Source organism: Equus quagga, chromosome 4 (genome assembly GCF_021613505.1).
Source record: "Equus quagga isolate Etosha38 chromosome 4, UCLA_HA_Equagga_1.0, whole genome shotgun sequence".
NCBI lineage: Eukaryota > Metazoa > Chordata > Mammalia > Perissodactyla > Equidae > Equus > Equus quagga.
The window spans coordinates 113506367-113518098 of NC_060270.1; the positions used below are offsets into that span (position 1 = coordinate 113506367).

The 11732-nt window shown below is 39.0% G+C and overlaps 2 protein-coding genes across 4 annotated transcripts in view; one reads left to right on the plus strand and one right to left on the minus strand.

The window, feature by feature from the left end:
• Positions 1 to 11075, minus strand: part of CIR1 (corepressor interacting with RBPJ, CIR1) — a 38061-nt gene extending 26986 nt beyond the window's left edge. Inside the window, exons 1-3 of the mRNA XM_046658681.1 lie at positions 10912 to 11075; positions 5878 to 5972; positions 514 to 587 (exon numbers count right to left, since the gene is read on the minus strand). Of these exons, the coding sequence (XP_046514637.1) occupies positions 514 to 587; positions 5878 to 5972; positions 10912 to 10983 (241 nt within the window). The 5' untranslated portion in view covers positions 10984 to 11075. The remainder of the gene's footprint in view (positions 1 to 513; positions 588 to 5877; positions 5973 to 10911) is intronic.
• SCRN3 (secernin 3) overlaps positions 11075 to 11732 on the plus strand; it is a 34513-nt gene continuing 33855 nt past the window's right edge. Inside the window, exon 1 of one of the 3 annotated variants that reach the window (XM_046658683.1) lies at positions 11075 to 11186. The gene's annotated coding sequence lies outside the window, so the exon portion shown is untranslated. The other 2 variants (XM_046658682.1, XM_046658684.1) reach the window with 2 other exon arrangements.

Consider the following 11732-nt stretch of genomic DNA (forward strand, 5'->3'; position numbering starts at 1 on the left):
AAAAACTTCAACATAAAAGTCTGCTATCATATACTACACTATCGTATCATGGTATTTAACTGAAACTTGTAAGCATTTATTGGTTTGATTTTTTTTCTTCTTTCACAAGAAAATTCAAATCACTGAAGGACAAAACAAAATATTGAATAAGAGAAAGCATTTAATAAGTGTGTTAATTCCTAATTTTTAAACTTCTACATTTTTCATTGAAGTGAGCATTTTGCTTTCTATTTACAGGTATATTCAATAAGAAGGACTAAAGATAGATATTATAAAAGAATAAATGCACTTCTGCTGATGTTGAGATTTTTGTCCTCCCCGAAGGACTAGTCAAGAAATATTACTAGATTAGACAATTTTTAGTATTTATTCTCTTGTATTAATTAGAGTATTATTATTTTTAATTATCTTCACAGAATAATAGCAACTTTAAAAAAATATCTGTCATAGCAGTTCTCAATCTTTAGCTGCAAACACATCAAAGACTTAAAAAAAAGAAAATGAGACAAACACCTTTTTTAGCTCCGGGCGGGGCCTCATACATGAAATTAAGGCCATTCTTTACTCGTTCATCACCCATAAGCAATCTAAAGGAAACAAGACATAAAGTTAACAATTTTATGTAGGAGGAAAACATTACAGAGTAACTGCCGCATCCCCCGGCCTCCGCCAAACCCTAAGGGAATTAAGATAAAATATTTTTGTTAGAGATAAAGTTCCAAAACTTTACTCCACTGACTAGATGCGATCTGAAATATCTGAATGGAAATTCAAACAGTGCTGCCTCTTTAGCAACTGGTTGTACGTTCTGAGACTTTCTCATTACCTGAGAGATCCTCCCAACAGAAAAGAGGAAAAATGTCATGGCCACTCGCACATGCTTTTCTTAAACTTTGAAATGCTGTGGAAATAACAAAGCTTTGAAATCCTATATGCCAGTACAAATTTGGAATTAAGTTAAACAGTGCCAACATTTTTTCTTAATTGTGCAGGATCAAACAGTTTTGGAAAAAATGAGTCTCTCTGGAATTACTTTAGGAAATCAAACCCAATTAATGCTTTTAAGAGTTAAAGTCTATGAGAGAAACAAATTCTTTTTTTCTTAAAGATTGGCACCTGAGCTAACAACTGTTGCCAATTTATTTTTTTCTGCTTTATCTCCCCCAATCCCCCCTGGTACACAGTTGTATATCTTAGTTGCAGGTCCTTCTAGTTGTGGGATGTGGGACGCCGCCTCAACGTGGCCTGATGAGCGGGGCCATGTCTGCGCTCAGGATCCGACCCAGTGGAACCCTGGGCCACCGAAGCAGATCGAGCGAACTTAACAACTCGGCCACGGGGCTGGCCCCAGAATCAAACTCTTGAGTGAGGCCAATGAAGAGAGAATAATTTAAAGATATTCTACAACAGGTTTATTACTATGACGGAATCAATGTCTGCTGCACTTCAAAATTCCTGTTTTAACACTGAAGGTTCCCTGTTTGGGTTCTCTTTAGAGAGAGATGCTGTGCTTTTTAGGAAAAAAACCTCTGAGAAACTGCATGATTTCACTCATATATGGAAGAAAAACAAACACATGGATAAAGAGAACAGGTTAGTGGTTACCAGAAGGGAAGGGGGTTGGGGAGTGGGCATAAGGGTAAAGGGGCACATATGTATGGTGATGGATAAAAATTAGACTATTGGTGGAGAACACGATGCAATCTAGACAGAAACTGATAAATAACAATGTACACCTGAAATCACACAATGTTACAGACCATTGTGACCTCAACAAAATAATTGAAAAAAAAAAACACCACCTCTGCAACAAATTGAATGACTGGTTGGACTAAAGCTTTAATTCATAAGATCCAAGTAAAAGTAGTGGTTATAAAGATGGAGGCTCAAGGATGAACAGAATTTCCTTTTATATCTGGAAAAGGCAATCACAAATGATATACCACATGATTAGAATTCCTCTGTTCTTATTTCCTTGGAGTTTGTAAAGAACTATAAAAAAGAAGAGAGCAAAGGATGAAGGGATCTACATCCATAATAAAATACTATTCAGCAGTAAAAAGGAATGAACTACCAATACATCCTACAACATGGATGAAATTCAAAACATTATATTAAATGAAAGAAGCCAGTTGCAAAAGAGCATATGTTATCTGATCCTATTTAAATGACAGGTCCAGAATAGGCAAATCTATAAGGAAAGAAAGTAAATTAGTGGTTGCTTAGGGTTGAGAGACAGAAGGGAGGACAGAGTGTGGGAATGGGGATTGACTGCTAATGGCTATAAGATTTCTTTTTCAGAAGATGAAAATGTTCTCAAATTAGATTATGGTGATGGTCCCCAAACTCTCTAACTGTACTTAAAACCAACATACACTTCAAACAAGTATGAAAATTATATCTTATATTAACACCACTTTAAAACCAGGGCTGGCCCAGTGGTGTGGTGGTGAAGTCTGCACGTTCTTCAGCAGCCTGGGGTTTGCTGGTTGGGATCGTGGGTGCAGATCTACACACTGCTTATCAAGCCATGCTGTGATGCCACCCCACATAGAAGAACTAAAAGGACTTACAACTAGGATACACAACTATGTACTGGGACTTTCAGAAGCAAAAAAAAAAGAGGAAGATTGGCAACAGATGTTAGCTCAGGGCCAATCTTCTTCAACAAAAAAAAAGAAAGAAAGAAAGAAAAGAAAGGAAGAGAAACCTTAAAAAAAAAAACAAGCACATGAAAAGCCTAACATCACTAGTTACCAGGGAAATGTAAATCAAAACCAGAAGATACCACTTCACACTCATTAGGATGGCTATTATCACAAAAAAAAAAAAAGAGAGCGAGAGAGAAAATAATAAACCTTGGTGAGGGTATAGAGAAATTAGAACCATTACTGCTGGGAATGTAAAATGGTGCAGCCACTATGGCAAATGGTTTGTTGGTTCTTCAAAAGCGAAACACAGAATTACCATATAATCTAGTAATTCCAATCCTAGGTATATATCCAAAAGGAACTGAAAGCAGGGACTTTAACAGATATTTGTACACCAATGTTTACAGCAGCATTGTTCACAATAGCTGAAATGCAGAAGCAACCTAAGTGTCCAATGATGGATGAATGGATAAACAAAATGTGGTATACACATACAATGGAATATTATTTGGCCATAAAAAAGAATAAGTTCTGATATGTGCTACAATATGGATGAATCTTGAACACATTACGCTAAGTGAAAGAAGCCAGACACAAAAGGACAAATATTGTATAACTGCACTTATATGAGGTACCTTTAATAGGCAAATTCATAAAGACAGAAAGTAGAATAGTGGGTACTAGGGGCTGGAGGGAGGGGGAAGTGGGAGTTATTGTTAACGTGTATAGAGTTTCTATTTGGGGTAATGGGAAAAGTTCTGGTGATAGTGGCGATGGTACACAACACTTTGAATGAAATTAATGCCAGTGAACTACCCACTTAAAAATAACAAATTTTATGTTATATATACTTCACCCTCAAAAAAAGCATTTCATTTATATTGAAACAAAAACAACATAAAATCAAAACTGGAAGGTCAATTTCCACATCATGTAAAGTTCAACAGGTATATAAAATAAAAGGTAAAGCTATGATATTGGCATTTTGTTTTAACTTCAACTAAAAACCTGTATTTTTTTTTTTTTTTTTTGCTGTTGACGTTAAGCAGAATGTACAGATTTTTTGACATCCCATTAAATCCTTTTATTTATCTGGTCAGAATAATAAATGTGATTATCATCTTTAAAAAAGTATGTAGGGATCAATATTCATAAGCTAAGAAACATTTAGGATAGTAAAAACTTAAAAGAGAAAAAACAACAGACAGCTAAAGAACAGAATTGGCTATCTTTTGAATAAGGAATAAAAAACTTTACAAATCACCAATTACTCATAAATTTGCATTTGAACAACCCAAGCTAGAAGCACTGAACACACCTAGTGCCCAGATCCTGGTTTCTAAATATCTTTCTCCAATAAAAGGGACCAGGGTTCCCTGGAATCTGGTTGATTCCAATGCTGGAGCAGGGAAAAATAAAAGACAGGAAGTGGTTTAAAAAGAAAAAAGGATGGGTCATGTTAAATGGATGTTAAATGGATATATAAGTTGATAGAGTGGTCAAAGGCCAAAACTGGAACTATTTTAGCAACAAAATAAGTAACAACAGTATTGGATTGTAGCCCATTAAATAAATATCTGTGAGCCCATACTGAGAGAAATAAATGATTAAATAAATAACTAAATGAGGGAAAGGAAAAATTCTTCTTTCCAGAGGAATTCAAATTACAAAAAAAATGTAGAGGGCATGAAAGAGACAGAAAATCAGAGTTAGAATACCACAGTAATAACTGCTGCAGGCAAGATCCACTAAGGAATGCTAAAATTAGTGGGCAAAAGATCAAGCAGAAACAGGATATTTGCATAGCTTCAAATATTTATTAATTATACAGGGAAAAAAAAAACTCTTCTAAGATGAAGAATAAACATGAACACTATAACCTGTTTCAAGCCTGCTTTCCTACCTCCACTATCCCTCTATTGGTCTAACTCAATATTGGCTGTTTCTTGAACATCCTCTCTACTTTCCCACTGTGCTGATCTTTAATAAGCTTTTACTATACGTAAATCAGTGTTTCTCAACAGTGGTGCTATTGACATTTTGGACTAGATCATTCTTTGTGGTGTGGGCCCGCCCTGTGCATTGCAGGCTGTATTGCAGCATCTCTAGCCTCCACTCACTAAATGTTGGTAGTGACAACATCTGAGTTGTGACAATCAAAAATGTGTTCAAACATTCCCACATACCCCCTGGGGGGCAATAATGGTCCTCAGTTGAGAACCACTGATCTAAATCCTCACCATTCTTCAACTTCAGCCAAAATGTCACCTCTTTCACGAAGCTTCCCTTGTTATCTCAAATGGAATTATTCTGTCCTATGTTAGCCTGCTAGTTTTTAAAGCAGTGTGTGTTTTCAATACATCAGTTATTATATTCAGCCTTGAACTATATGTATATATCCCTTACTAGATTTTCCTGAGGGTAGAAAGAAATTATGTATCACACTTTTATAGGCCCCTCAACACCATATGTTATCTTGCATGAAGTAGGTACTCAATAAAAGTTAACCAGATTAAATAAAATTAGTGAGAAAAGTACTTAATTGAACTAAAGTTTTCTTTAATTTTACTCTTAATAAACTATACTATAGTCTAAAGAGAGTATTTAGTAATAGTTTAGTATTACTTTGCTTAAGTTCTATATTTTGATGAAAAACAGGACTGAGTGGAAGAGAAAGTATGGTCTTCATAATTAAAGTACCACTACTCACTTGCTTGATTAACCTAGAGAACCCAGCTTCAGAATAAGATTTGCAAATACAAACATAAATGATAACAGCTAAAGGACAGGTACCGTGCTGGAAAAAACCAATGAGGAACTCTAGCCACGATCCTGCCATTAACAGAACAATGACATGCAAGTCCAGACACTTTACCTCTTGAAGCTGTTCTGTGCCTCTTTTCATTTGAGTGTATACTAAAGACATATCTTTCTAAGAGGTCTCAGCAGTTCCAGTATAGATTTTCATTATTCTAAGCTTTGCCTAATTTGGGACTTGCTCACCAACTGTACGGAGTCACATCAATCTATATTTTATGTGAATCATGGGTTAGGTTGGAAAAAGTGGCCATCTACATGAGGAGTGAAGATAGTTCACAGGACAAGAAAAGAATTCTATCACTGGGGCATTCAATTAAAAAGAAGCTGACTCAATATTTGATTCAGTAAGGGATCATTCTCATGCAATTGATTATTCTCAAAACACCAGTATAGTGGAATTTCTTACCTATTATCATATGATTCTTGCTCTTTAAGATACTGTTGCATTAACTCTTCTTGTTTCTTCTTATCATATGATATTTTCTGTTCTGCCATCCATACCTAAATTAATAAAATAAAAATTTTAAATGAAATAGTTGGATTTAAACTAAATAGGTTTGCTTTTCTTTTATAATAAAATATAAAACGCTATTGTTTACAGTTTAAAACAATCTATTTTGGTCATAATAACATCATCACAAAATAACAGCTGAAAAATTTGATTTGTGACTTGATATAAGTCCTTGAATCCAACCATTCAAAAGAAGCAAACTTTAAGGCAAAAATGTCAAAGGTGAGAACCACTCTGAGCACCCGTGGTACGACAGCTTCCTGCACTCAGTGCCTGTGTTATTTCAGAGATGAGAACGACCACCTCCCTACATGGAATATGTCTAGTCTAGAAAACTCTTTAGCACAGGGCACAACCAGTAGGGTTAAACAATGCCCACAGATGCCACTGGGTGTCACTGACACTCCAAAAGAGGAGGAACGGAGGACAAGGAGAAAAGATGGAAAGGGGTCAAAAGGTAGTTGTAGAAAAAAGGACGAGACAGGAAAAGAAATAAAGAGATAAGACAGAAGTGCAGCAGATGTCCCGGAGCTGCTCAGGGACATCCACACCCCAGGCTGAATGTGTCCCTATGTGACATTCTCAAAATCATAAAAGTGGTGAAGGTAAAAAGCCCACATAACTTATGCAACGATATTTAATCATGTTACTTCCAGTTTTAAAAGGTACCAATGCATCCCTACCACTTTTAGAATAAAGGACCAAGTGTTTGACAGCCGTTCAACATCAACAGCAAGTTAAAACTTTCTCTCCAAACATGCCAAGTCTTAAGAAGGTAAATTCGAGGACAAATACTCACGGTGAGAAAATTATATGTAATTATAAACCGTGGGTGGGGGCAGATAAGTGTGGGGAGGAGGGTGTGGGACAAGACTACCATTACTCAATTTTAAAAGCAAAACAGGGGTAATTAGTATTTTAGTAATGCTGAGATAGGGAGGTTCTGCGGGGACACAGTTTGAGATGTGGATAAGAAAGATTAATAGGGAGAGGAGAATAAAAGCGGAAATGAAAAGAGAACCCTTCAGGGACAGAATATACCCAAAATTTCTTTTGGTATAAATTCCTGAAAGTTTCTTCCACTGACTTCATACCTATGAAGTAACATTATAGAAGAAAAACCTACACTTGGCAGCAAAAGGCAAATATGCGCAACTTTCACTGTAGCTCAAAATGCAAACAGTGCAACAGAGAAATGTAAGGTGTCACTGCCTGGTAGAATAAGATATTCATAATAACATCCTAATAATAACATATTCCTTCTAACAGGATAACTACCATTTAATTAAAGCGTTAGATTTTACTCGATTGCTCAAGAGTTTGAATACATATTGAGTAGTTATCATGGACTAGAATGAGAAGTAAGAAAACATATTCTTGTCCTCAAGATGCTCAGAATCTGCTATAGAAAATCATACTGACTTTTCTGTATGTTTAAACTATTTCATAACAAAAAAAGAAAAGATAAGAATTATATAAATAAATCATAACAAGACAGTTTGATATTTGGATAACAAATATGTACAAGATAAACAATAGAATAAAAGGGTCATTAACTTTAGGTGGCAGGGAGGAAGGCTGGTATAATGGAATGCTTCATAGCAGCTTTCGTTTTTTAAAAGTTATTTATTTTTTTAATTATCTATATTCACAAGTAATGTTATCCATTTCTTGTATATCCTTCCAAAGATGTTCTAAGGCACATATACAAAAAATACATACAGAAAACACACATATACACACACATTCTTTCTTCACTCTTTTTTTTCTTTTTAAAGATTGGCCCTGAGCCAGCATGTTGCCAATCTTTTTTTTCTTCTTCTTCTTCTTTTCCCCAAAGCCCTCTAGTACATAGTTGTACATTCTAGTTGTAAGTCCTTCTGGCTCTGCTATGTGGGACGCGGCCTCAGCATGGCTTGATGAACGGTGCCATGTCCACGCCCAGGATCCGAAGCGACCAAACCCTGGGCCACCGAAGCGGAGTGTGAACTCAAGCACTAGGCCACGGGGCCGGCCCCGTCACTCTTTTTATAAATGGTAACACGATGCGCACATGTGCACATGCATACACGCTACGTACAAAATAAAATTCTATACCATGGAGACCATTCCCAGATCAGTAAACAAAAAGCTTTCTTGTTTTTTTAGGGGGAGGGGGCTGAAGATCATTTTATTGTGGGGCTACACCTATCATTTATTTAACCAAGCTCCTACAGTACCGATGGGCATTTAAATTTCCGGTCTTTTCTATTACAAACTCTGCTGCAACAAATAACTCTGGACACAAGTAACTTCACAAATATTAAGCAGAGTTTTGGAGAGGATCAAAACTTTCCCAAGGAGGGGCCGGCCCCGTGGCTGAGCGATTGAGTTCGCATGCTCCACTTTGGCGGCCCAGGGTTTTGCCAGTTTGGATCCTGGGTGTGGACATGGCACCGCTCATCAGGCCATGCTGAGGTGGCGTCCCACAACTAGAATCTACAACTATGTACTGGGGGGCTTTGGGGAGAAGAATAAAAAAAAAAAAAGAAGACTGGAAACAGTTGTTAGCTCAGGTGTCAATCTTTAAAAAAAAAAATTTTGCCAAGGCAAAAACAGCAAGATATTATTGGCAGAGGGAACAACTCAGGCAAAGGCCCAAAGGTGTAAAATAGAAAGTAAGTAGTTTGATAGCATTGGAGTATAAAATCTGAGGTAGGAGAACAGCAGTAGAGGATGAAGAACGAAAAACTGGAGCCAGATTACTTGGATTTAATCCTGTAGTATTTTAACAGGGTCTGGAGAGACCAGATTTGTGCTTTAAAAAGACTACTCTATGGAGGGCCAGCTGGTGGCGTAGTGGTTAAGTTCATGCACTTTGCTTCAGCAGCCTGGGGTTCGCAGGTTCGGATCCCCAACCTGGACCTACACACCACTCATCGAGCCGTGCTGTGGTGTCGTCCCATATACAAAGCAGAGGAAGACTGGTATGGATGTTAGCTCAGGGCTAATCTTCACACACATACGAAAAAAGACTAGTCTACGGAAACAAACCAAATATTCATCAACTGATGAATGGAGAAATAAATGTGCTATATCCACACAATGGAATTACTCAGCAATAAAAAGGAATGATGTACTGATACATTCTACAACATGGATGAACTTTGAAAACTTTATGCTAAATGAAAGAAGCCAGTCACAAAAGAACACACACTGCATAATTCCATTTATATGAAATGTCCAGAATAGGCAAACCCACAGAAATAATGCAGATCAGTGGTTGCCTACGGCTGGGTGAAGGGAGGCAGCAGTTACGAGGAAGGGGGCATGGTTAAGGGGGAGTGACTGCTAACAGATAGGGGTTTTCTGGGGGGGGGGGTGATGAAATGTTCTAAAATTGTTTGTGGTGATAATTGCACAAATCTATGAATGTACTAAAAACGACTGAATTATACACTTCAAATGGGTGATTTATGGTATGTGAATTATATCTCAATAAAGCTGCTAAATAAAAAAATAATCTTATTCTGATGGCTATGAGAATGGATTTGAGAAGGGTCAAGGCTAGAGACAGAAAAATCAGTTGGGAAATGTAGTGGTCTGGGTGAAGGACGATGAGGGTGTAAGCCAAGACACAGGCAGTAGTGACAAAGAGGAGAGAGAGAATCGAGAGATATTTGGGGGGTAAGACCAAGAGAGCTCATCAGCTGACTAGATAAATGGGTGATAGGAAAAGGGTGAATCTTGAATTTCTGGTTTAGATGACTAGATGGACTGTTACTACCTGTATTTCTACTCGCATGAGACAGGAAGGATAAAAACAGCAGATTTAGGATAAAACACAAGTTCCATTTCAGACATGTTGAGTTTGAGACGCCTGAAGGATATTAAGATAAAATTGTCTAGTATATAATTGTCTTGAGGTGCCTTGAGCTAGGAGGAGAGATCTGGGGCTGTAGACTTGAGAGTCCTGAGTGAAGACAGGGTAGTTAAAACCATGAAACTGGATGTGATTGCTTGGGAAAGCATATAGAGAAAGCAAGATATAGGTCAAGGACAAAACTCCAGGGACATCTGTATTTTAGGAGCAGGCTAAGAATAAGTATGAGTGTAGGGGCAATTAACATTTTATTGAGCACTCCACATGGCTGGCATACTGCTAGGTGGTACTTTGTTTCAAATTCCTTACACACACCATCTTATTTAGTCCTCACAACAATTTCACAAGTCAAAGCAACTGATACTGATCATTGTTAATTTACAGATTAGGAGATTGAAGATCAAGAATATTAACTATTTTGTGCAAGATCTCAGGGCTAAAAGTGACTGTGCTAGAATAACTAGAATCCAGGTCTGATTCCAAAGCTCAGACTCTTCCTACTTCACCATTCTGCTTTCCACTGCTATAATATTCAGTAGGGTATTTCTGTACTGCACCTAATGGACCTATAATTGATTACTTAAAAGCCAAATTTCAACGAAGTCATGAGACAGACACTACATTATCAGGTGGATTAAAAGAGGAAGTAAGAGGTGAATTTATTTCCCTTTTAAGATATAAAATAAAAAGGGAGTCTTCTTTGTACAGGATAGCAGAGCTCAGAAACCGTGACCCCTGGGATCCGAAAAAGCAAAACCAGAATCTGTTGAGGGAAGTAACGAGGAACCCTATTATCAGTCTTCATGTCTTACAGATTGACATTCTAACCGACAGAACCGACAGCGCCGATGACAGCCGCCAGTCTCCTGGCCGATGTAGAATAAACGTCGAGGACCAGCTTTGTCAGCGAATTTCTCAGTGGAGAAGAAGGGGCGATATCACCGGGGCTTTAGGCCTGGAAAAGGGGCGACTGTCCCAAGGATCTGAGAGTCAGCACCACTCACCTCCAGCAGCCCCTGGGAACCCAGGCGCCAAGGGCCAGAACACTCCCTCATCCCATTACTCACTTTTTTGATATTGGATTTGGAAGCAGGATGAAAGTCCTTCTTGCACATGAAATTGGCAAAGGATTTCCCCATCTTGGAGGCTGAGCTGGGGGAAGGCCGCGGCTAGACCTGCGAGCAACGTAAACAAACTCTGCCGCCTAACCGGAACTGCACCGCCCGTGGCAGCGGGAGCTTCCGGGATGAAAGGTGACAGCTTCCGGCAACCCGCGCCCCTGCCTGCCAATCTTCGCCCCTTCCCCCTTGCCCCCGTGCACTTTGGGTAGCTCCGAGGCCAGGTGAGGGGCATGCAGGGGGGAGGGGTGTGCATAGCTGAGGCAGGAACTAGGAAGACGGGAACTGTGGCGGGGCAGGACCCGGGGCTTCCGCGGAGGGGCTCCGGGTCTGGGCTCCGGGTCGCGGCTACGCGGACTGCAGTGTGAGCGCCGCCGGCTGGGGTGCGGAGAGCGGACCGGGCGGCTGCTCTTCTGTAAGGCGCTTGAGGTTCGAGCCCTTTCTGTCTGTGAACTCTAACTCGAGTTACATAAACGTTTCTGCCCCGATTTTCTCATCTGTGTTTTGAAAACAGTAATTTTCTCCCTGACTGTAGTACGTTTGTGAGGCTCAAACCATATGATGTTTCTGAAAGCGCTTGGTGAAGTAAGGCATATAAAATAGAATGTCACCTCCACAAGAGCAAGGACTCTTATTTTGTTACCAGCTGTACGGTGCCTGGCGCAGAAACATGTTCAGTAAACATTTGTTGAATGATGAGTACGCACTAGGCGTTAGGAAAGAGGCTCTCAGGCATTCCGGCCCCCCCCCCCGCCCCCGCCCCCGCCCCC